The sequence below is a fragment of the Taudactylus pleione genome, unplaced genomic scaffold, assembly GCF_031769625.1.
Source record: "Taudactylus pleione unplaced genomic scaffold, aTauple2 ptg000100l, whole genome shotgun sequence".
Taxonomy (NCBI): domain Eukaryota; kingdom Metazoa; phylum Chordata; class Amphibia; order Anura; family Myobatrachidae; genus Taudactylus; species Taudactylus pleione.
In genome coordinates, this window is record NW_028284502.1 from 13209230 (window position 1) to 13236090 (window position 26861).

Below are 26861 nucleotides of genomic sequence, written 5' to 3' on the forward strand. Positions count from 1 at the left end.
TGATATGTGTTATCCCCACTTCTAACGAACAGTTATATATATACCCAGCAGGAACTGGTGTTTCCTCTGCTGGAGTCTTTCATAATCATCCTGGATTTGTACCAGATCCCTTGACCACTTGCAAATATCACAGCTTTCTCAGGCGTTTGTGTGTCTGTGCAGGGCCGTAGAGAGCCTGGGGGGCCCGGGTACTGTCAAGGGGTGTGGCCTAATGTATATATATATATATATATATATACCGTATGTTTGTGTTACATTCTGTATGTAATGCAGGCTTGCCTACCCTCCCGATTTGGCTGGGAGCCTCACGATTTTCGGGTGCCGCTCCCGGCCCCCCGGAAAGGCAGGCAAGCCTCCCGGCAGCCGGCAACCCTCCTGACCACCGGGGGGGCGGTGACGCGATTCGCGTTGAATCGCGTCATTGTGGCCCTGCCCCCTGGTTCACAATGCCAAAAATAATGGCATTGTGAAGAGGGTGCGGGGCTACGATGACGCGATCACGCAGCTCCACCCCCGGCTCCGCCCCCCAAAAGTGACATCATGGCCGGGCACGCCCCCCGCTGTTAGCTGACAATCAGCTCCCTCCCGGAAGGAGGGAACTGATTGTCGGCAAGTATGATGTAATGTATACACAGAATACGAATATTTCAGTGATTGACAAATTTGGAACCCAGTGATAAAAACCTGCATTTTGCCCATTCCCGTACTTCCACCTACTGCGGCCAAAAAATGACAGACGGACAATCTGCATGTTCATTACATTTTATTACCATTTAAGCAGCATATGTACAATTATTGGCCACCAAACCAGTGAAGCCTTTTACACTGTTCACAAATGTCAAACTGCTTCCATGAAATGAACGTGACAACTTCCCTCTGAAATACATGACAGTAAATGGACATTTACTTAAATTACATTTCACCAAGAGGATTCTGGGTATTGCGCTACTTTTGTCAGCAACCACATGAACCATTTTCCTCCCAGACAGAAGTTCAAAACATTCCAGAGGTAATTCTGTGCCATGGAACAAGTAGAAAGCGAGTTTGGTCCCCAAGCATGTTTCATGGCAGATCGCCCATTCCGAAGCAGTAAAATAAATTAAAGTCTACAAAATATAATTCTTCAATTCACCATTTAATAATAAAAATATAGAAAAAAACAACAGCATCCCACCCACTCACACATTAAACAGTTTTGGAACTGTAACATGTATGTTCCTCTATATTGCCCCATTATAATTAGATGCACTCTGGTATGGCATGTTTACCATGGTAACCAAACACACTGCATTATACTGTAGAGTGCTAGAGTGTCTAATGTCCTGTGGGACCAACTAAGATATAGAAGACGGAGCTTCAGCACACCAGCTTTTGTTTAACTACTGTTCCGATGATGTATATGAGGGTGACGGTTTGCCAAGGGTAAATGAGAGATGTATTTGAGCTGGCATAAAATAAAGGTTGATGCAACACATTTTAAGACGTGCCCTCTTGACAACATGAGATGGATAGGATTGAGACACAGGGGTAAATTTACTAAAGGTTTGGAGATGTTGCCCATAGCAACCAATCAGATTCTACTTAACATTTATCTAGCCCTTTCTGGAAGATAATAGCTAATATCTGATTGGTTGCTTGGATTTGCAAAGCCGCAGGTGGGCGTCTCCACGCAATCCTCGCCGTCTGAGATATTTGCATATTTTCGCACAGTAGCTGCATACAGCAATGGCTTTAACGTACATCTCTGAATCAGGCCCACAAATAACTAAATAATTTAATTTTCAGTCCAAATGCCACACTTTAACATGTATTTAGTATCCCATGATCATATGAAGAGTAGACACACCTTGTGGCTCAAGCCTCTTAGGACCGGGTTTGAAGGAGAGGATATGTAGGACTTGCAATGTCCCTGTGATTGAAGTGCAGCAGATTCATCGCTAATTAGAAAGGGGCCGTATTGCGAACTATGGGCCTGATTCAGACACGCTAGCGAGCGCAAGGCGCTCGCAAGCGGGTCAATGTTCCCCCACTGCGACAGCGCCGCCTCCGGCGTGCGCTTGCGCGAGCCCCAGCGAGCGACGGCAGCTCCGTCGCTCACTACAAGACGGGGAGGCTGTCGATGTTGATTGACAGTTCGCCTCGTTTTGTAGGCGGGGGGTGGCTGCACAAATGCAGGCGTTCCCTTAGGAGTGCCTGCCGTTTGTGGGCGGCCCTACTGACATCACTCGTGATTAGAGCAGGAAGTCCACTCTGGCTTGCAGGAGCCGAGACCCTCCTGCAGGGTCTCGACGCAAGCCCGATGGTCGCGATAGTCACGACCATCGCCAGGCCGCTTGCACTAGCTGTGGTGGCTTTGCGAGCGGCCTGGATGCCGAACAAAAAAAAAAAATGCCCTGTTTCAGAGCAAGCGCTCGCAAACAGCGACCGCCTCTGAATCAGGCCCTATGAACATATACTTGCCAGTGTTTTAGCGTTCCTTTTAAAATGTATTCCTCAAAAATATCTGAGGTTTTATAATAAGTGTTAAAATTGAATAGAGAGCATTATAATTGTCATGTCAACAGAGTAGGAAGAGAAAGAGAAAATACAGAATGTCTATTTCTAAGCAAATCTCAATATATCATGTAGAATATATGGTATTTCAGGTTATCCCACCAAGGACCAGTGTAGGCTTTTAATTAAGGGTACACGCATCCCCTAGGGTTCCGTGAATAGGTTTTCCATAAAGGCCTTTGGATACTGTAGACATCACTGCTAAACAACTCTGCATTGCATTGAGTCTGCCTGGATAACCAGCTCTTATCAGCGAGACTGCAACACTAAAACCATCAGAGGTAGCCATGGAATCAGGTGGCCTCCAACCATTGCAGAATTTTCCAGACAGGGAAGAACATTTGAGGTTCTCAAAGACTCATCTTACATTGCCCTCAAAATATTCAACATTATTTAAATTTAAGAAAATGCATATACATGTATAGGATATATCATTCAGAATTAATTATTTCCGTATTTGGTCCCACAGATATGTTCTACTTATCTGGCTTGATCTTAAAATTAATTACGAGCATATTTTTAACCTGGAAAAAGTGATTCTTTATACATCAGGACCTGGACATTTTTTTGATTTTAAGGTATTCATTAAGGGGCTGATACAGAGATGAAGGTGCGCCGATCAACGGAACGCATCTTGTGTGATTTCACTCTGTGCATGCTCCGAAACTGGCAACACACAAATACAGGCAATGACCTATGCATTTCATTCTCAGCTACACTTAAGTTACGACCAGCAAGGCATAACAGGGGTGTGAGTGTGAAGGGGCGTTCTCACGTTGACAAAGTTCAGGTAGGGTGTGTCAATGCAAATGCATCCAATGCAAACTTGGATATCAATGAATATTTGCCTCTTTGGAGTTGTAACATATGCACCCAGCATTGAGCAGATGCAAGATATCAATGATGATGATGACTTGTAGCAACCAGGCGCGCATGCTACACACGCAGATGTGGACTCATCTTGAGATGTGTACAGGTCTGCATATGTGTGAATACCTGCATTTATAACATGTATACTTTTTTTTAGCACCAGGGGCCAAATGTATTAGAGTGATAGTTTAGAAAATGTGAGAGTTTAGCAGTAAAACTCTCACACTAATACATTGATCAAGTTGCATTTTCAATACAGGAAACACCTGGATGAGAGTTTGAATCTTGAGAGTTTTTTCAGTCTGAAAAACATGCAAGTTTGCCTGTTATGTGACTTTAGTACATTGGCTGAATTTACAAATGTGAAAGTTTTCTCTCACATTTTCTAAACTCTCATCTATTACATTTGGCCCCTTATGTCTGATTTAATCAAACTCTGCTGCATCAGACCCTAAGTGGTTTGCACCATAATTATCAAACTAATCTGATTTTGATGCGTTTGTGGTCCCAGATTATAAGCTTGTGCCAAATGGATGGATAATTTTCGGACATATTTGTAATCCTGTCACAAATATTCATTATCCATCTGTGTGGGCAGTCACCTGCTGACTATAGGCCCCAGTGGCATTTGGCTACTCAGCCCAAGAGTGTAGAGCCAAATTGGAAGGTGCTAATGTAATTTGCCACTCAGAGGAGCAGCAGGATTAGTCCATGTGTGGTCAGATGTATTAAAGCCAAGGTATTGGTACTGCAGATAATAGCTACATAGACAATCTCTTGGGGGTCCTGCACATCGGTCTGCTGCTGAGGTCAGTGCTGCCGAGAGTGGCCATGGACCTGGGTACTGAGGGGGGCATGAGCAAATCCAGGAGAGGAGTGGCCACGCCTCAAAATTTTATTTAAAAGTCTTCCTTTGTGGCGCAATGGCCGCACAAGGGGTATCTGCGGCAGCACAGGGGGTGCCCATGGCCACACAAGCAGACATTTGTCACCCTCAGCAGCACTGCAAAGGTGTACAATGTCTCCCTTAGCAGTTGACCTGTGTCGGGCCCCCACTGGACCCCTCCAACAAACCCAGGCCCCGGTCATCAGTACCCACCTCTCAGCGCCCCAGGCCAGGGCAGGTACTGTCGTACCCATCTTTGTCTGTCCAAAGATCAGAATAAGTACTGGTGGAGCCTCCTAAATTACCATTTATATGACATTAAGATACATTTAATTGCTTTTTAAGATTTGATACATTACTAAGGTGCTATAATCCACTGCTTTTCATATTGTTACATGTGGAACATCTGCAATAGAAACTATGAATGGACATCATTGCTTTGTTTCCTCATGGGAAAAGCGGAGGCTTTGATACCTCACAACACAATAACACTAAAATACTGTTGCCTTTATATATTTGTTGTTCATGCTGCAAACTGCATCACATCCCCGCAAGTTAAATAAGTAAAATAGGGTTTACACACAACACAGAGATAATGATGCCAAATACAGCCATTTACTAGACAATCTGTCCTACAGATGAACACAGTCTTCTTCATAACCAGGTCAACCCTCATGTACGACAGCTGAACAGAGTCCCACCTCTTTGTTAGCATCCGAGGAGCCCTGTGGTTTGACGTGCCTGAAGCGTAATATATAATACAGTAGATGTTTAAGTCCAGGGGGCTTTTGCCCCACCCCCTAAAGAGCCAGCTGAAGCTTGGTCATATTTCTTTGATGCATGTTGTGATGACGGACCAACTCGTCTGACCGGGCAAACTTTTTCTGACAGCTGGGCCACCTGCAGCTGAAAGGCTTCTCACCTGTTAAAGTGAAGATATCCAGTTATCATGGAATTACACCTCTAACCGTCCCGTTAAGATGACTGAAACAATTGACATTTTCACAAAAATTAAGGCTAAAGAGTCTAATAATGCTGAAAAGCTTTAGCGCTGCAGCTTTTAAACCAATTATTTGGCCAAGTACTAGTATGTAGCTGAGAGGAATGGACTAATTACTCCAAGTGTATCTGACTTACAAACACTTCAAGCTGACATTTTGTGGGCACATTTAGACTATCAAGTACCTAGGAGCTAGTGACATCAATCAGGCTGTAGTCACACGGTGAATCATGCCTTAATAATGTCACCCATTGCTAGCGAATTAATATGTTGTATTCTCACGAGTACTGTTTCAGCCAATTAAATGGTTGCCTCTATATGTGTATTTTTCCATCCAAGAGGTGACCCCAGTATCTTGTGTATTAAAAGAGAACTTTACCTAATACTAACATTGCAATTAACCATATGCCCGAAGACCGACGCCCGGCATACCGAACGAAGGTAAGCCGGGTGCCGGGCGTGGACAGCCACGGGGGGGAGGGAGGGTTAGGTTAGGGTTCCCGGGGGTCTTAGGGTTAGGCACCCCCCAGGGAGGGTTAGGGTTAGGCTAGGGGAAGGGGGGTTAGGGTTAGGCACCCCCGGGGAGACTTAGGTTTAGGCAGTGGGGAAGGGGGGTTAGGTTTAGGCACTTAGAGGGGGAGGGAGTTAGGGTTAGGCAATTGGGGGGAGGTTAGGGTTAGGCACCCCTAAGGGAGGGTTAGGGTTAGGGGGGGAATTAGGTTAGTGATACATGCGGCCGGCGGTAATACCTACTACACCCGTGACTAGCATCCCGTTCATTCAATTTAACTTTTAAAAAATGTTTTATTCATTTCTTTCTCCATGGGCTCCATTTTATTAAATGGAGCACAAGGGGTATATTTGCTTAAGGTCGATTTTCATTGATGTTGTGTTTCTGGGACTAAATAACACATTCATAAATGACCGTTAATGCCTAAAGTATAGTTCAAACTTCCACAGGAAACCAGCCTGGAGTGGACATGAGAATGAGTGTCTCCCTGACGCACAGAGACCCTTGACACAGAACCCTCCTGATTCTATAAAATTACTTTTATATTGTGATTGAGCTCCTTTTCAGGCCCTTATGATCTTGCAGCAAAGGAGGGCCTGAAAGCCCTGCCCTCTATGTGGCCTTATGGCTCAGTGGCTGGAGAGATGAAGGGGGCCTTCAGGAAATAACCTGAAGACCTTGGACCCCAGGACATGTTTTTCCATATTTTTTTGTTGTTGCACTAAAGCACTCAAGCTTAAAAAAAAATATCAAACCATATTACATAGAGCCTCAGGAAAAATGTAATTATTATGCCCAATATCATTTTTACATTAGAGTGATTATTTGATTAATTCCGTAGCCAAGTTACTTTAATCTATTGTGCAGATGCTACAAACTAGGACAAGACATCAACGAATAAATGTGAATAAAGGTTTACGCACTTGTTTTACCTGTATGAGTCCTGGTGTGTGTCTTCAGGTGGTCGGACCGAGAGAACTTTCTCTCACATGTTTTACACTGGAAGGGTTTAACGCCTGGGGACAAGAAATAAAAACAGTCAATAAAATAGTAGTTTTGCCTCCCCCCCCCCCAGTTATATAACCAGTTGGCCTGCAGGACAATGGATACAACAGGTGTAACAACTGAATGTTATATTTGCTCAAATCCATTTCTCTGCACTTTCCACATGCAAAGTGTGATGCAGACCTGGTGTTAGATGGAGCTGTAACTATAGTGGGTGCAGGGGTTGCCCAGAGTTATCAGGGACCAAATAAGTTCTTTAGTGACAGTACTGGGAGAGTTGCTCCCAGCGACCCAAAGATGTGACCTGAGGTCATATCTGATGGTGGCTTCTCCAAATGTCTCTCCACTGATGTTGATGTGTTTAAGCCAGTGCTAGTCGGGAGACAGATGGAGGAGCAGCCAGCTGAAGAGGCAGTTAAAAACAGGGAAAGTCCAGGACCACACAGGTTTAGAGATAACACAGAAGGGAGGAGGGTACATACTGTAAACTGGGGACTCTACTATGTCAGTACTTCCATGGGAATTATCTGGAACTGGGGCACTAGTCTTGGGCATACTGTACACTTAGGGCATAAAATAACTCTTTTGTTTATTCACTTGGCTAATGTCACTGAAAGTGATTTTTGGATATTATAATATGGGGTAATGACTGTGATGGAAGACAACTGATGGTGATATGAGGGGATGTGAAGGTGACTTGGTGATGTTTATGCATTAAAATGTTAGGTGGCACTTATCACAGCACTCCAGAGCAGCAATGCTTAAAGAGGTGTCTTTCTAGAAGCTTTTGGGGGGCCCTTCAAAATGTTACTATGTTTTAATTACGCTCCCGCTGTTATATGCACATGCCTAAGCTTTCAGGCAGTTATTATACTGTACATGTAAAAAAAAGACGCTAGGTTTATTTAGTTGAAAGTGCTTCACATGTAAGTCTCATGCAGGCTTTCAATTGTAAAAAAATGATGTTCAGTTCGCAGTGTTGTCCGCCGTCATGTGACTTTGAGTTACTGGCTTGTACACGCCGCCATCTTCCTCCTGTGTTTTATGTCATCAGGCAGCCATTTATATTACTGCCCTAGGATTTCACGCACAGTTTGTCCTGGATGTTCTTGTACAGTATATAGACCCAAACGACTCAGCAGAACTGCCCTATTCCACAGCAGCAAATAAAGAATGATATAAACACATGCTTGACACATATATCTAAAATCTAATCAGATAAAGCAATGTATTCAGCAAAAGTTACAAAGCGGCTTATCCAAATATCAGCAAATGAAAAACATGTGAATACGGTAAACCCTGCATACATCTGCAGGTGCCCATCTGTTTACTGTATCACCTCCCTTCAGCTTCAGATACTCACTCTTTCATGATCCCTGGGGCATATTTGTAGGAATATCATGTACAGGACAATGGACCTCATTCAGAGTCGGTCGTTGCGGCCGCACGGTCGTACGCCACCGATGTTCGCTATACTGCGCATGCGTAAAGTTCGCAATGCGCGTGTGCAAACTAGCCGCTACGATCACAAATTTCTCTCTCCTTGAACACAGCCAGGTCGGTAGTTTGAGTGACAGATTGAGGCGTTTGTGGGTGGTAACAGGGGAAGGTGCTTGAAAACGGGGGAGTGGAGATCCGAACGCAGGCGTGCCTAATTATGCGAACTGCGTTTTATGGGAGTGCATACGGTTTATGGGAGTGCATAACTAACACAGTAGCGTCATGGCACATGTGACATGGGAGGTTATTACACTGACATGATCGTAGAGCTTAAGAGAGGGTATGGTCAACCTTAAGCTTTACGACCACTTCCAATGGTTCCCGATGGTCTCGATTAATCCTTATATGCCCGGAGATGACGTGCAATGCGTATGAGAAGGGGGTGTATTTTTTTGAATTCCGACCGCTTCCTCCCCTTGGTCGGCCAGCTACTGACCCGAACTTAGGGACGCAACTTGCGAGGGAATCATTTGAATATCCGGCCCCTTTTCCCGTATGACCGTGCGGCCGCTTCGTCCGACTCTGAATGAGGTCCAATGTTTGTATACTTAAGGTATTGAAATATGCTTGGAATCCAGAATGAAACAACCTATGGGTCTCCAGTTATGGGACTACAAGTCACAACATACCCTATAAGAATTTGCTGTTCCGCAGTGGCCAGAGAGCAACGTGTCACCTATTTATATTGCTTTGTTGCCTACGCTGACTGCTGTTTTCTGTTCAGTTTAGTTGGTTGTTATGTTATTGTTATATTGAGGTAATAACCATCTTACATTAGCACTAATGATTTTAGGGACGCAAGACAATGAAAAAATGAACGTTCAAGAGCTTTCTTGGCTTACGCTGCCTAAACCATTAAATATATATCGCAACGATGGACTTTTATTTTATACCATTTAGATAGACGTATTATCCGGTTTCTCCAGAAAAATTTATGTAAGCCCTGTTTACTGATACTAAATTTCAGGTTTTCCCATTTTTTCCCATTCCTATTTCATCTATGTAAATAACGATTCTTTAATCTCAAACAAGTCCATATACCAGTGGGAGTCTGCTTTGGCATGACAATAAATAAAGTACAGGGACAGACACTTAGGACCTCATTCAGAGCCGGTCGCACAGAGTGTGCGGTCGGTCTGAATGAGGGGAGGACCTCTTGAATTTTCAAGACGTCCTCCTTTGCAGTGGTAAGGCTGTGGGTTAACACCCACAGCCTTACGACCGCCTAAGGTGATGGTCGCGATGGTTAAGACCATCGCGACCATCGGGGCTTACGACGAGACCCTAGGGTAGGGTCTCCCTTGTCGTAAGCCCCAGAGAGCTTTCGACTCTGTCTGAGCCGGAAGCTCTCCACTGACATCATTAGTGATGTCAGTGGGGCCGCCCCCAAACGGTAGGCCTTCCCATGGGAACGTCCCCGTTTGGGCTGCCACCCCCCGGCCCGCCTTCCAAATGGGGCGAGCTGTCAATCAACATCGACAGCTCGCCCCCTTTGGATCGAGACCCGCTACGACCGGCGTTGTCGGTCGTAGCGGGTCTCACGCATGCGCACGACGGTACCGAATGACCCCCTTAATGTGGCTGGAGTTTACCTAGAGACTGTTTTTCTAATGGACAACTTTACGTGTTATGTCAAATCGAAATGTTTTCGTGTTGATGTCAGGAGAATAAATGACTAATACCATCTAAAAGGAAATCTTATAAGACCTGGGTTAAAAAAGACTATTGCCGTAAATTCAAAATAGCTCCCGTGCAAAGCTGTGGCAGGTCGCTAGTATATATATTAGGGGTGAGCGGGTTCGGTTCTACTCGGTTCCGTTCGGATTTAAAAACCGAATCTTATTGGCTATCAGCTATCACAAGTTTTGGATAGCCAATAAGATTCGGTTTTTAAAACCGAACGGAACCGAGTAGAACCGAACTCGCTCACCCCAATCCACGGTACTCAACCATCTGGGGTGCCCTTGGTATGTGACCACACCATCTACATAAAAAATATCATCCAAACTCGGCACTCATATGCTTTTCAAACTGCAACTCCTTTGAACATAGGGAATGTTGGTTCCAAAATATTGCAATAATTTGTTAAGCTGGCCACCGCTTCACGGTCATTCCCATCTAGCCAGTCCCTACACTGATTCTCAGATAAATGAACTTGATCTGCCATCTTGGGCTCAAGCTTGCATACATTTTAAACATGAAATTGGGTCCTGCCTTAAAGAGACAGGACCACACCCAGGTGCTTATTAACTTATAGATTTGAAGCATCTCCCCCGTAAGCTGCACCTTACCCACTAGTGTGTATATGTCATGTCACAAACCTGTGTGTCGTCTTTGGTGCCTTTTCAGTTGATCGGAACGAGAGAATCTCCTCTCACAATCTTTGAAGTCACATTGATACGGTTTCTCACCTTAGGAGACAAGATATGAATAGCTTGTGTTTAATGAATGATACAGGGATGCGAGAAGATGAGTATCCATGTTGATTATTGCAACGTAGTATTTTCTGCAGAGATCTCTTTGATACACCCATTCTTGCTTTTTGTATAGGTAGTTTTCCCACTATCTGCATGAGTAGAATGTAAAGTTTTCAGTAATCAGCCAGACAGCCATTAAGGGGAATTCATGACCAGCGACAATTGCGAAGCTGCAATTGGTTTTTATTTGTGCAAGTTTTCCTAATCATCTGCCCAGGTGCATCCCCTCCTCCTGGTTTTTGTGATAACCCCATAAAATGTGAATATATCCCCTCTTGCTTACTTACAGATGCACCTGAAGATGTACATGGTTTCATTTAGGTCAATAGTTTTTCCATAAGTGAAGGGACATGAGGATGGTTTTTATTACATGTGTCACCTTTATGTCTTCGAAAGTTTTGATTATATTGATTAAATGGCAGCTGGTGCCCCAAACTGTTTTCCATTGAAGGTAACGGGACAAGGTTGTGTTCCCAGCTGGAAAATGTAAGTCATTTTGTGAGGAGAAAAAGGCTGCAGCGTCACATGTGAAACTGTTGCGTCGCTTTAGTGCATTCGGCACTATATTACCTCCCAGGCAATGCCAGGTGTCTACTGACCTTCATTCGGCTCAGTGATCCCTCCTGAAAGCTTCAGTGCATCTGAGGTCAGGGTGGGGGTGGGGGCGGGGCCTCCCCTATCTATGCTCAACTGTGCAACAGCTAGACCAATGGTGTCAAACTCGGGCCCTTCAGCTGCAGTGGAACTAGACATCCCAGCATGCATTGCCAGAGTTTTGCTATTAGGGCATGCTAAAACTGTGGAAGAGCATGCTGGGATATGTAGTCCCACAGCAGCTGAAAGGCCCAAGTTTGACACCACTGTGCTAGACTGACATTTAGCCTTGTTATATTATAGATATCTATTTTATCTTTTTATTGACTCTGGCCTGGAAGCCCAAGACAAGTTCCAAGATGCAATTAAGGAGCAATTTGCATGTCTTGTCCCATGATTCCTCAGGTGACGTTTAATCTTTTATACTTGGGCTCTACACAACAATGCTGCATTAACTAGCTGCAAACATACAATTACCTTCTATTGTAGTCCTCTCACTGCAAGATGGAAGGCTGAAAATAAAGACCACCTCCATAAACTCATTGACATGGGCTAGAACAGGGGTTCCCAACCACGGTCCTCAGGGGCTGGCTGGCAACTTTTAGCCTGGGGGGCAAATGCATGCAGGCGGCCCTGGCAGAGGGGTAGCGTGTAGCCAGAGTGCACGAAGAACATGCATGCTACGGCGCCTCCCCCCCTCAAGTGTTCCAGGGAGTAGGCGGGTCCATATGGGATTAAAGTAAAAATAAAGATTAGGAACAGCCCCGTCGTGGTGCCCATATGCAGTGCCCCCCTGTGCCCCAGGAGAGGATCCCCTTATGCAAGCCTCCAGTAGTGCCCCCAGTAGTGATCCCCCTATGCAGTGCCCCTTATACAGTGCCCCCAGTAGTGGTCCCCCCTGTGCAGTGCCCCTTGTGCCCCCAGTAGTAAGCCCCTTATATAGTGCCCCCATTAGTGGTACCCCCTATGCAGTGCTCCTTATATAGTGCCCCAGTAGCAGTCCACACCCCATGCAGTGCCCTCAATAGTGGTAACCCTTATGCAGTGCCCCTTAAATAGTGGCCCCAGTTGTAGTCTCCCCCCTATGCAGTACCCCCAGTATTTCCCTTTTTATAGAGCCCCCAGCAGTGGTCCCTCGATGCAGTGCCCCCAGTGGTAGTCCCCCTCCCCCCTATGTAGTGCCCCTATTAGTAGTCCCCTCCCCCCTATGCAGTGCCCCTAGTAGTTGTCCCCTCCCCTTGTAGTGCCCCTAGTAGTAGTAGTCCCCCCTTGCAAAAGTAGTCCCCCCCCTTGTAGTGCCCCCAGTAGTAGTCCACCCAGTTGTAGTCCCCCCCTTGAAGTGCCCCCAGTTATAATCCCCAGTAGTGGTCCCCCCTTGTAGTGCCCCCCCTGTAGTGCCCCCAGTAGTGATCTCCCCCTTGTAGTACCCCCAGTAGTGGTCTCCCTCTTGTAGTGCCCCCAGTAGTAGTCCCTCCCTCTTGTAGTGCCCCCAGTTCAGTAGTGGTTCCCCCTTTGTAGTGCCACCAGTAGTCCCCCCCCTTGTAGTGCCCCCAGTAGTAGTAATCCCCCCCTTGTATTGCCCCCATTAGTAGTAGTCCCTCCCTTGCAGTGCCTCCAGTAGTGGTTCCCCACTTTTGGTGCCCCCAGTAGTGGTCTCCCCCTTGTAGTGCCAGCCTCCCCCCCAGTAGACACACGTAGAAAAAAACAAAACACCTGAATCCCCGCTCCCGCCGTCGCCATCCGCTCCTCCGTCTGTCCTTCCCGGGCATTATGGGAGAGACGTCATATGATGTCATGACGCCTCTCCCATTGCCCGCTGCGGGAGCCGGAAGATGGAGCGGCTCCTGCAGTGTGCGCAGCAACAGCTAATGAGAGTCTGACAGACTCTCATTGGCTGCTGCTTACAACAAACACACAGCTGCCGGAGCCGGCGGCTGTGTGTTTGTCACTTGTATAGCGTGACACAGTGACACAGACTGCCCGCGGCCCATGGCCCGCATGACGCTGCGGCCCGGGGGGCACATGGCACCCTGCCCCCCGGCCCAGCCCGCCACTGATGGTCCTCATGGCACACTAACAGTCTAGGTTTTAAGGATAGCCACACTTAAGCACAGGTGACTTATTTAGTACCTTAGTTATTTTGATTTAACCACCTGTGTTGAAGCATGGATATCACTAAAACCAGGACTGTTAGTGTGCCTTGATGACCGAGGTTGGGAATCACTGGGTTAGAGCATAAGATGCACAATTCTGTTTCTCTCTACAACATAAGGTGCCCTAATGGATGAATGAAACAGATCCTATATATAAATATTTATCAATGTGATTTTAAAATACACTAGGACCAGGCTGCAATATATTAAAATTATTGTGCTACCTGTGTGCTTTCTACTGTGCATCTGCAGGTGGGACAGCTTAAAGTATCTCTTGTTACATCCAGGGTATGCACACATGAACGGCCGTTTCTCATTGGTTTCTGCCGCTGACCTGACAATAGCCGGGGTCACTCCAGGAACACGTCTAACATCCTACGAGAAAAATAATATATGTTCAAATGCCAGTTGTTGAATAACCGTACACAATAATATAACTTGACACAGTAATAATCATTTGTGGTTGTGTCTATTAACAAAGATATAAGAACAAGGGTGAATGGTGAATCCATTGCTGGTAGTAAGATGGACACATATCCCTAGACTTAAGGATGCAATCACAACTGTTACTGAATATGACTCAATTAGTCTAAAAAGTTATGGCTAAGCGGGGAAACGTCCTAGTCAGCCATAACTATTCCCGCATTGCTTGCATTAGAAGACTCAGGGATCTATTTACTAAGCAGTGTTAGGAGACGGAGTGAAAAGTGATAAGGTGCCAGCCAATCAGCTCCCAACTGTCATCTCACAGGCTGTGTTTGAAAAATGACAGTTAGGAGCTGATTGGCTGGCACCTTATCACTTTTCACTCTGTCTCCTAACCCTGCTTAGTAAATAGACCCCACAGTGTCATATGCATCTCTGCGGATGGACAGCCCCTGTCCATAGGCTTGGTTAGACGCCTGTCATCATTATTAGTGCTAGCACCAGCCTCAGTCTGAGAATATGCAAAGTAGCTTGTGCGCATATCTCAACAAAGCCCGCAATTCCACTGACACGCCCCACACTGAGGACCTAATTCAGAGGCGCTCGCAAAATGCGAGCGCTCGCTCTGAATGTCGGCGGCCGCTTCTAAGTTCTGAGCCGGCTTCCTGGCCACTCGCTAGGCTGTGGGTGACCACCCGCAGCTTTAGCGAGTGGCCAGGTTGATGGTCGCGATGGTCGAGTCCATCGCGACCTTCGGGGCTTGCGACGAGACCCTTGTGGTAGGGTCTCATCTACCACAAACCCCAGTCAGCTTTCGGCTCTATTAGAGCTGGAAGCTCACCACTGACATCACGAGTGATGTCAGTGGGGCCGTCCCCAAACGGCAGGCGTTCCATCGGGAACGCCTCCATTTGTGTAGCCACCCCCCCGCCCCGCCTACAAAACGGGGCGAGCTGTCGATCATCATCGACAGCCGTCCCTTTTGTAGTGAGTCCCGGAGCGAGAGAATTTCTCTCTCGCTCCGGGGCTTGCGCACGTGCAGTGCGGCCGCTGCGCGTGCGCAGGGGCTCGACATCGACTTGCTTGCGAGCACATAGGCTCTTGCGAGCGGGTATGAATGAGACCCTGAATTCACCCAACATCCGAACACCCTGCTATAGCCCATTGATGCCTACTCAGTCACCCCCAGTTGCGTTGTATATGATAGGATCTGGAGCAAGCGCAGTGTGAATACAAGGAAGATCCCTCCCCAAACGCACTTGCATCTACGTTTGCAACAACCCCTTAGGGCGGTATTTATCCAAGATTGCAGAGAGATAAAATTGTGAGAGATAAAATACTAGCCAATCAGCTTCTAACTTACATTTTACAGTCTGTGTTTGAAAAATTACAGTTAGGAGCTGATTGGTTGACACTTTTTCTCTCACACTTTTATCTGTCTCAAATCTTTGATAAATACCCCCCTTAGTGCCTTGCTAATACGCAGAAGCTGGAAACATAATTTCACTCAGCGGTGGGCTTTTTGTGACCAAGGCCACTGTCTTTTCTGTCTGACCATTATCCTGACCACAATTACCTGAAGCAAATAGTACATTACCTAAACTTGAGACCACAGAAAGTTATTTTTGTACAAAAATTGGAAATAGGTGTGCACATGCAGGGTCGGACTGGCCCACAGGGGTACAGGGGAAACCCCCGGTGGGCCCCACCCCTTTCTCTAGGGATCAGATTCAAGACTGTTCATTTGAATTATACATTATACATATGTTACATTATACTGCACAGGACTAAGGTGTATTTTCTACAATGCATCGCTCTTATTAATCTGGTACATTATCTTGCATGTACTAGCAGTATTTACTAAATATATGTTTTTAAGGGGCCCAGACCATGCCCTCTCAAATGGTTAGCCAAGCCACTGTGGAAGCTGGCCACACCCCCTCTGGAGGCTGGCCACACCCCTAAGTATGGCTGCCTATCACTGCATCTCCCCCCGGTGGGCCCTTCATTTCCCAGTCTGACACTGTGTACATGCTACTGGTTGGGTCTCTGTTATATATTTTATATATATTGAGTATCGACTTGTTTAGCATGTCTCTGAACAGTTTGCAGAAAGAAGGGCTAATGGACTTCATTGCAGAGTGCATTCATCACTTACAGTATATCCAATTACAGTTGTAGAATAAACATGCACAGCAGGCCTGTTTTGGTTTGTTCAGTTTGTCAGCCATTTACTCTGGACTGTACACATGCCCCTAAATCTCTGCGTCCAATCACAAAGAAATTATTTGCACAAAATGTTTTAAACTTTAATGAATATATTTAGGAGCAGATCTAGATTTATTTCTGTATTTTGTGCTCATGCTTGTGGTAATACTGTAGAATTATTGCTGTGTTCTTATGTGGACAATTCATCTCTTAGTTACAGCTGATTGCAACAGACAATTTTATTTTCAGTTGACCGCTGAAGCCTATAGCAGAGTCCACAATTTACCTTCATCAATCAGCCTGCTAGTGTTTGCTAGTGATGTCATTTCACTGTATCTTGTTTACAGTGTCACAGATTGATGACATGATGCCCCACCCTGCTTTCTGCTCTGCTTACTGGTGATTACCAAGGTGGCTATATTAAAATAGTATTCACAATGGAGGCCAAAAGAGGCGAAAGGGATAGGGGGGCTTTACTGAATCTAACATTTTTTCAAATAAAAAAATATGGGGGGGAGTAAGGAACATGGGGTCTGATTCAGACCCGGTTGCTAGATGCGATCGCACTTTCGCAGCATATGCAAATTCAGCCAGGTGATGTAAGCATGCCCACTATGTCTGGCTGTGGGATCGCTTTGTGTATGCAGACACCCACCAGCCTGTCTTAAGATGCCCACTAGCGCACGTCATCTGCAGGAGGTGTATGCAACCATCGGTACTTCGGGTACCATCGGAAGCGAACACAGCGCTTGAGGTAGATTATACCCTGCCGGAAGTACTGTGATCACTTCAGTGTGAAAAACAACCAGGTGACATGTACTCTGACGCTGCCTGCTAATTAAGCACGCCTCTAAAACGTCGTTATTTCGGTCAGGTACGCCTGCGTTCAGAGCTTTTGAGAGCCTGGACGGGCCCGGGTAATGGAGGGGGCGTGGCCTAATTGCGGGAGGCATGGCCACGCCCCCTTGGAAAAAAAAGAAATAACAATCACTTTTTCAGCGCCGCTTAGCGCTGTAAGCCCTCCAGCCCAATGCTAAGCAGGGGGGGTGCGATCAGTGTGATCGTTCCCCCCCTCAGCCATAGGAGACTGCCCCGGGTGCTGCAGCAGCCACGACCAGTCTCACACAGCAGCCCAGCACAAGCTATGTGCTGAGCTGCTGTGAGGGAGGGGGGGGGGGGGTAACACCGGACCCGGGCCCCGGCGGGCTCCTCTAGCAAGCCCGGGCCCGGGTAAACTGTACCCGCTCCCCCCCCTCTCGGCGCCCATGCCTGCGTTCACATCTACACTCCCCCGTTTCTAGCGGCCTGCCCCTGTCACCACCCACAAATGGCTTCTCCTGTAACTCACTCTGGCAGGCTGTCTATGCTGGTCAAGCTTGCGCTTCCCGATTTTTCGCAGCGATTCGCGCATGCGCACTGCGATGCAAACGCATGCGCACAGTGCGAAAATCGGCCAGCTACGGGCGAATGCTTCTTAGCATCCGGGTCTGAATCAGGTCCATGGTACAAAGAAAAAAAAAGTTCTGTAACTCCTAGCAACCAATCAGATGTGTGCTTTTTTTTTCAAATTGTAGAAGACAAATATCAGACATCAATAAGTTACAGCATTCTTTCAACTGTAAAGTGCAACTGAATTTTGCTACATAAATGTGACTGTTAATGAATATTCAGTCTATAAATATATTCAATTACCATTGGTTGGCAATGAGGATGAAATCTGATTTTTTTTTTTAAAACCTAATAAATAGCTGGATAGTACATAGTTGCTGTTACAATATAACAATTGCAGCAGCCCAAGGTCTTTTTTTGGGATCAGCTGATTTAGTTGTCTACAGATGTGATACAATATTACAGATTTACAGCAGAGATTTTACTGTAGGACAACTGACCTCTTTGTTTTCCCATTTCTCAGATATAAATTTATTTTTCTGAATTGTGAAAATAATTTATGGCAGCACAGACGGTGTAATTGTTAGCATTACTGCCTCACAGCACTGAGGTTGTAGGTTTGATTCCCACTATGGCCCTGTGTGGAGTTTGTATATTCTCCCTGTGCTAACGGGTACTCTGGTTTCCTCCCACATTCCAAAAATATACTGGTAGGTGATTTGGCTCCCAACGAAAATTAACCCTAGTGTGTATGTGTGGGAACGCCTCCGTCTGGCAGGCACGCCCCCGGCACGCCCACCAAAGGGGGCGTGCTGTCAATCAACATCGACAGCACGCCCCCTTTGATCAGACACAACGAGCGAAGGAAAGTCCTTCGCTCGTCGCGTCTCGGAGCTCCCTCCGTCGTGCGCATGCGCAGTGCACACCATCGACCCACTTGCGAGCGGACAGCCGCTCGCGAGTGGGTCTGAATCAGGCCCATAGATTGTAAGTTCCACTGGGGCAGGGACTGATGTGAATGGCGAAATAGTCTCTGCAAAGTGCTGTGGAATATGTGCGTGCTATATAAATAACTGCTAATAATAATAATTTCCATATGTACACTTCTAAACTGTTACACAAGTTAGCCTGGAACCCTACGTGATTTTATGACACTGGAAATGCAGTATAATTGCCTATATTATTAACCTGTAGGAAAATAATATAAATTAACTCACTATTATAATTATTATTATTATCCTTTATTTATATGGCGCCACAAGGGTTCTGCAGCGCCTCACAAAATACATAAACAAATGAGCAAACACGAAAACAGCAACTTACAGTACAAAACAATACAGGATAAGAACATAGTTTAAAAACATGGCTGCAATAGCGATCATAACACCCAGAAAAAGCAGTAGGGTGTCAGCTACCAAGTATTTGGTGCCCTTGTGGGGAGATTGGAGTAGATGATCGTATGAGTGTGAGGGAAGGAGAAGCACATAAGGGAAGAGGGCCCTGCTCATGAGAGCTTACATTCTAAAGGGGAGGGGCATACAGACAAGGGTGAAACAGGTGAGGAAGAAGCATGTAAGCAGCAGGCTAGGATGAGAGCTGGAAGGCTTTGAAGTAGTGGGTCTTGAGAGCTCGTTTGAAGATTTGTAGAGAGGTGGAGAGTCTGAAAGGGAGAAGGAGAGAGTTCCAGAGGAAGGGAGCAGCGCAGGCGTGATCTTGGAGGCGGGAGTGGGTGGAAGTGATCAGTAGGCAAGAGAGGCGGCATGCATTTGTAGGAAAGGGAAGGGAGCTTAGTGTTTACTAGAATACTAGAATAAACTCAGAATATGACCTTTAATTATATCCATTTTCTAATTTAGAAGTTGTTTTTAAAAAAAGGTCAGGCCAATGTTAAATATTTTTAAACTTAAGCGACTGCTAAAGCTAAAGGTTAATTAGTGTTTTTGAGGACTAATAACAAACATAGAGTGTCAATAAAACAAAACATAACTTGCAATGATGTGGAATTTTAACTTATGTATCAGTGACATTTACAATTTATTTGTTGAGTTGAATAACACAGTTGTGAATATTTATTTATGCCGAGCCTATTCATTGTGCTGCTCAGTGCTTTTATTTTACCTTGATGTGATGCGTTTAGTCACCGACTAAAAGGTCTAGACTATGTAACAAGTAACACCCTAAAGCCACATACACACATAAAGATTTTCTGTCCAACCAGCCAACTAGTTGATTGGTTGGAATGAAAATCTGGTAAGGTATGGGAGTAACTGATGATCAGCAATTTGCTCCTGAATGCCAGAAAACAGATGAAAATGGTCGGTCAGACAAGTTTGTTAAATGTTTGATCTAAACAATTTGTTCAAACAACAGTTTTTGTCCATTTTCCGGCATTTGGGAGCAAATTGCTGATTGTCATTTGCTTTCATCCCTTACCAGATTTTCATTCCAACCAATCAACTAGTTGGACAGAAAATGGTTGGACAGAACCATTTGGGAGCAAATTGCTGATTGTCATTTGCTTTCAACCCTTACCAGATTTTCATTCCAACCAATCAACTGGTTGGACAGAAAATCTTTACGTGTGTATGCAGTCCTAGGCAATATAAAGGGACACCTAATAACAAAAACATCAAAGTAGATGAAAATGCAGAATAAATGAACCATTGTTATAAAGGAAAATAAAATCACAATTCAAAAAACCTGCAAAGGCTTATGAATTTTACCATAATTTATTGTGCTATATCATGTCTGTTCTAATAGAATAATGGGATACTGGTGCGCAATGTAGTCTGCGTGAGAATTAAGTTGTACTACTGAGCTGCCACACTAAGTGGGACCTGCAACCCACTAAAATGAGCAATGTACAAGGAAAAGGAAAGTGTAGCGCTAGTAGACAGCAAAAAAACAATTTATGAAACACAGATTAACATACGTGCACATAAACATGTAATAATGAGCCTTATAACTGTATTTAAGTCGAGCTGCTAAAAGGTAGGGGTGGTATGAAAGTCCCTTCAATACAACTTCCCTTACATGAGTTAGTCCAAATGGAATTTAAAAAAAATGGAAGGATCTCACCCAGTATACACAAAATCGGCAATGTCCAATCCACTTTGTGAAGATGGAAAGTTCCAATAATCCACTATCTATGCGGCACAGGAGATTGTTAAAGATGCAGATGAATAGAGTGGATAATTGGCCTGGAGGGTACTGTGGTGTAATTTCCACTCGGTCCAACCAGCTCACCTCAACCTGAGACAGTGTCTTTAAATATATTATCTGTTGGGATCTCCTGAGACTGCTCCTGTCATGTGAGGTGTCGGCAATATTCCAAATGCCGCGGTGGAAAGGACCAAGAGTTAATCACTGGTTCCACAGTCCCCCTCTGCGTTGGCAGTCAGCCTGGTCATCTCCGAATAGGGCTCCCGTGTATGAGCTGGATTGGCTCAGTTATAGTGGGAGCCAGCCGCCGAGGTGTCTCTGTAGGCAGCCACGGGATGTCCCGGCTGAAGTTCTCCAAGGTGTCGATGATATATAGATAGGAAAGGTACCAAGAGTGGACAATGCATCTTGGGTATAGCAGCAAAAAGGGTCATAGGGGCTTCCTTCTGATGAAACTGGGAGAGAAAATCCCGGAGAAACGTATTAAGGTGTATGGACTATGATCCTTTTTGCTGCTATACCCAAGTGCAGTCATTTGTCAGTCTGTGATGAGCCTGCACTGAACATGCAGTCGTTCAGTGCAGGCTCATAAATCATCTGTGAACATGCTCAACCTGACGTCAGGTTGACCAGCATGTTTGCACGATGATAGATGTCTAAACGACCAGCGGGAGCGGGCATTGCTGGTCATTTTAGACATTTTTGCAAACGATTTATGAACGATTGAATGATCGTTATAGTTCAATCACTCAACTTAATCGTCTAGTCTAGTGAATGGGCACCTTAAGCTTTCATGAATACCCCGCTTAGTTCTGCAATTCCCTCTAAGAAGTGCACCTTAAACACCACCGGTCTGTCTGTCTCCCCTGTAGCACATCAGAAGGTACTCACCCATCATTGTTATATTCTAACCAACCTTTTAGTCATAGTTGGGCAGAGCTGTGTCCAAAGTGCAGACATACTCCTGCAGTATTACTTGTAATAAGAACCAGGAGCGGTTTAAGAGGGGAGGGGGCCCATTTTTTACAGGGCCTTGGATGAAAACCATTATGACGTGTTTTGCTGTGAGTCGCGCCACCCTGCGAACAGTGGTATTTCACAATGGGGCCACGGTGATGTGATTCACCACACATGTCATCTCGTCTCTTCTCCCAAGGTCGCCCAGAGGGGATCATTAAAATGTCACCAAGTATGCCGTACAATGATATAATTATACATTTTGCAAGAAGTCACTGCTACATGCTTACTTGTATGCCTCTAAACACTCCATGCGTGTGTATCCGGTACTGACCCCCACAGCTGTATAACATTGGGGTGCTGTGACTGTCATTTTCATAGGTTGTCCCATGGCTGCGAAAAAACAAAACAAAACAAGAACCAAGTGAAACCATTTTCTATATCATTTAATATTCACATAAAACACAGAATAAAATTATCCCTGCATAGATATAATGAGCGAATTTTAACACTGAGTTCTCTCCCCAATAATCTTGAAGCTCTGGATTCCAATATTCTGCGATGTTAAAGTTTTACTGAAATTTTACCTCAGATATCACTTTTTATAACAAATTCTCCAAATGCAGAATCTTGTCTAAGAATTTGGTGTTACTACATTCCTCTTTAAAACTTGAAGCGGTCATTTTGTGTGCTGAACCAATATTCAGCCAATCCATTTACTAGGAACAATGAAGCTTTACGGAAAATCCTATATCATTTCATGCACACAGGATATAAATAACCATCAAACAAGACCCATATAAGTAACTGAATAGTAAAAAAAAAAAAGTTCAAGATTATTTTTGGAACAGCCCATATATTTTACAGATGCGTAAGGCTTATGTTTATGGCCATTGATACTATGCATATGAGCTGTGCATTTTAACTCTCAGCCAAACAAAGACAGATAAATATTTTGGCTTTATGTCTTGAAGATGAGGCCATGTCTCGGCCTGATTTTCCACAGATTCTGCAACTTTGGCCTAACAGAAAAGAAAAAAAAACTTTCTTCTTTTCGTGTACGGCCATAGATCATTCATATAGATTTTCTTCCTTTATCCTTAAAACATGCTCAGGTCAAATATTTTTTTGCTGCTAAAAGCCTGTGAACTTTTAGATATGCAGCAAGCCATTTATTACAAAGCTGCATCCTTTTATTATTACTATTGTGTCCTATACATTAGCCATTTCTTACAGAAAAACTCCCATCCTCATCCTTTACATTCAGGGTTCGAATATTGGTCAAGGTTGATGAGTTTCCGCTCTGAAATCCTCATAAATATCCTAAATAAATGTGCATGTACTGAGCTGCATTCAGAGCTGATATTGTGTTGGCCAATGTAAGTCAGAGTTATTAAAACTTCTAAAAAGATCAATTTGAAGTGTTACCGATAGAAACCAATCAGATTTTACCTATCATTCCTTGATTATACTACATAAATGTCAACATGAATTTGATTGGTTGCTGTAGCCATTTCTTTTTAGGAAGTTTTAGTAAATATACTTCTGCACCTGTTAGTGAATAAGAAACATTGCTAGTTGCTTGGTAATTATTAAAAGGAAAAAGTAGGTAAAATTGGTCACAGATCTGTATTTTACTTCAGTTGAAAACAACCAGATTATAATTTGTGTGGCCAACATAAATTCATCCAAAATTAAGATGGCTTCAGCGGGTAAGTAATACCATGTAATCCCTAGTACCAAATCATTATAGAAGTGCTAGACTACCCATTGGTACAGTATCTGGTAGTTGTGTACATTACGGACTCATTGCAGAGAGAAAATGGTACTTGTTTACTTTACGTACACAAGTACCGAAAGTTGTCCCCACCTAAAGAAGAAAGTTGTCCCGTCGCGGGCTCGCTGCGATCGCCACGCTTTGGGCTCGGTGGCTCGCTACACTCGCCACAAGAATATTTTCCCCCTCTATACCCACTTGGATGGTAGGGAATGACGCTGGACACTGGGAATGACGCTGGACACTGGCTGATGACATCAGGGTCCTCTCCATGAAGGGGATTTAGACATTACCATGATTAATAATAATGAGTGTAGGACACTTGGGTTGTGTCTGCAATGAGTCCGTAAAGTTCACAAGTACCCATTATCTTACCACATTGAGTTCTGGAGGAGGTTGTAGATTTGTCTATATAATTAGTACAGGCAGACACAGTAGATAATAATGTGAGAAAAATCAAACTGAAATGTGACATATTGCATAAATATTGTATTTATGGTACGTGCGATAGTCAGCACAAATAGATTGCTAGGACATGCCTGAGATGTTATTTTAGGTGCGTCTGTCACCCATGACGTCTGTCAGCCATGACAGACTGACCACAATGGATAGGATGGGCAGGAGATAGCAGCATTAAAAGCAAGCATATATTTTTTACTTTTTATGCAGCCACTCCACGCACACTATATAGAAAAATATTTATTTCGGAGCTGAGAATCCATTAGATTTATCATTTTCAGTCTTTTTTTTTTCTTTTCTTTTTTTTTTTTTTTTCATTTAATTAACGGATTATTACATTTCATATACAAATGGATCTTTATGTAGGAGAGGGTCAAGGAGTTCCGTGACAGTGGGGTAAATTTACCAAGTGGCGGCTTTTGCAAGACATCTCTTCTCGGTGTGTTTAATACCGAAATTTAAAATGGCAATCATATTAAATGTAAAGCAAGATATTTCAGAGGCAAACGCAGGTGGGGTTTCCAGTTGCCCAGAAACTCCCCTTCCCACAGCCTGGCCAGTAGCCACTACATGCAATATAAAGGGCAATGGAGCTGCTGCGTATGCTCAGTGGCAGCAGATTTTCCTACCAAGTCTGCACTGTGTATCTGTGTATTTGAGTGCTCAAAAATCGCACCAGAGAGAGAATCTGGTAGGTGGCTGCATTTTTTTGCTTTTAACATCAAGTTAAATGTTAGGCTTAAACACGCCTAGAATTTACCCGAATGATTGTTTCTCATAAAACGTGTGTTGGGGGGAGGGGATTGGATTTAAATTGGGCCTGAGCTTGGTTCTATAAATTGGCCTGCGTGCACAAAACATAAACTGAAATCAATATTTGAACCTGTCAACAGACAATAGACCATAAGTACAGATTATTTCCATTACCACTGAGTTGCTTTCCATGTATACAGCACAGTAATATCCAATGTGAGAGAGGATATGGCAAATCCCTGTCAGAAATAATAGTAATGATTTAAGTCAGTATGAAATATCTATTTATCACAGACATGTAGGGGTGTATTTACTAAAGTGTGGGTTTTTAGAAGTGGAGTTTTTGCCCATAGCAACTATAGCAACCAATCAGATTCTACTTATCATTTATCTAGGACCTTCAAGAATCTAGAAGATAATAGCTAGAATCTGATTGGTTGCTATGGGAAACATCTCCACTTCTAAACACCTGCACTATAGTAAATATACACTGTAGTGTCAGTTATTGGGTTTGTGCATGTAGACAGTTTACATCTGTTGTGTCTCTCAATTTATCAACTACTGGAAGAATCTTTATATGTTCTGCAAATAATTATTTTGGGGGAGATCTATCAAAGCTTGGAGAAAAATTGTAGAGAGATAAAGTACTAACCAATCAGCTTCTAACTCATTTTACAGACTATGGGGTTTATTTACTAAGCAGTGTTAGGAGACAGAGTGAAAAGTGATAATATAGTTTTAAAGTGCCAGCCAATCAGCTCCCAACTGACATCTCAAAGGCTGTGTTGAAAAATGACAGTTGGGAGGTGATTTTATCACTTTCTTATCACTTTTCACTCTGTCTCCTAACACTGCTTAGTAAATAGACCCCTATGTTTGACTGACAGGAGCTGATTGGTTGGTACTTTTTCTCTCTCCACTTTATCTCTCTCCAAGGCTTGATAGATCTCCCCCATGTTATCTGAAAATAAAATGTGTAAGAGCAGTAAGCATATAAGCTATACTATTTAGAATGTTACCTCTTCAGAGAACTACCCAAGTTCATCTGATTCCATGTCATACATTCCAGCTGTGAGGTCATTTGGTAGAGATTATCACTGTAACAAAACAACACAAACAACACAAAAAACTTTAACTATTTAAAGCAAAAAAATAATAAAAATGAAAAATAAATAAACATAAGAAAGAGCACAGTTAGCATAGCGCACTAACTTTTTCCTGCGCATTAGATCTGAACCTGGAGACATTTAGTAGCTCCGCCTCATTCTATTCCTCTCCCACCTCCTCCCACAGTGGTGCTGCCTCTCCCACTCACTGAGAGCTGAGAAGCAAGGGTTTAGAGCTGGGTCCTCTGAAATAGCTAAGCTTTGTATTGTGGAGCTGATTTGCCAATTATGTACATTGCTGATTAGAGCACGTTATGGTTATTTGGGATGTGCCTGTTAGGAAATTAATTTGTCTTTTAGACGGAGCACAAAATAAATAATTTCTATGTTACAAAAGAGAGTGGTTGTATATCTGTATTGCACATTTGTACATCTGAGGATCTCCTTAAAGTAAAAAAAAAAAAAGCAAAAACTAATTAAACAAGGTTTGGAGACAAGCTCCATTTTTGTTTAAACATTTCCCGAATTCCTGTAGAATGTTCCTCAGATTGTAAGTAATAACCACAGAACTCTTTGCTTACTCAGGTATTATTTTGAAAATATTTAAAACATATATTCATACCTCTTGTTTATTACAATAGCTTTTAGAAATACAGAAAGTCTCATATTATTAATCACTTGAAACTTTATACTGTGCATGGAGTTACTATGTATAATTATCTTGTTGTAGGAACTGAAGTTTTGATGACCAGACTGGCTTGATACACTGTTGACGTACTGACTGGATAAGTGATTCTTTTTTATTATTTTAGTGCTATAAATCCGATGACGGAACAATTGATAACCTGGTTTATTGCCCATATTTATATACTGATTCCAGTCAATCTAATATAGCTTCAGTTTACTGTCATAATTAGAGATGAGCCTTTTGGTTTTGCTGAAAACTGAACACCCCCGAACTTTGGAGTTCCGGGTCGAACCGAGTCACGGCGCAGATCACTTTTGGGGTTCCGAGTAGAACAGAGTACAGGATCTGGTCTACCCGAAGGTTTGGATCTAGGATCTAATATCCAGC

At 43.9% G+C, this 26861-nt stretch overlaps 1 protein-coding gene across 3 annotated transcripts in view; it reads right to left on the reverse strand.

The window, feature by feature from the left end:
• Window positions 1-795: 795 nt before the first annotated feature.
• WT1 (WT1 transcription factor) overlaps window positions 796-26861 on the reverse strand; it is a 63834-nt gene continuing 37768 nt past the window's right edge. The window contains exons 4-9 of one of the 3 annotated variants that reach the window (XM_088470485.1): window positions 25700-25777; window positions 21982-22084; window positions 13774-13924; window positions 10647-10736; window positions 6753-6836; window positions 796-5231 (exon numbers count right to left, since the gene is read on the reverse strand). In XM_088470485.1, coding sequence (XP_088326611.1) covers window positions 5110-5231; window positions 6753-6836; window positions 10647-10736; window positions 13774-13924; window positions 21982-22084; window positions 25700-25777 — 628 coding nt within the window. In that variant the 3' untranslated portion in view covers window positions 796-5109. Of the gene's footprint in view, window positions 5232-6743; window positions 6837-10646; window positions 10737-13773; window positions 13925-21981; window positions 22085-25699; window positions 25778-26861 lie in introns of all 3 variants that reach the window. The other 2 variants (XM_088470484.1, XM_088470486.1) reach the window with 2 other exon arrangements.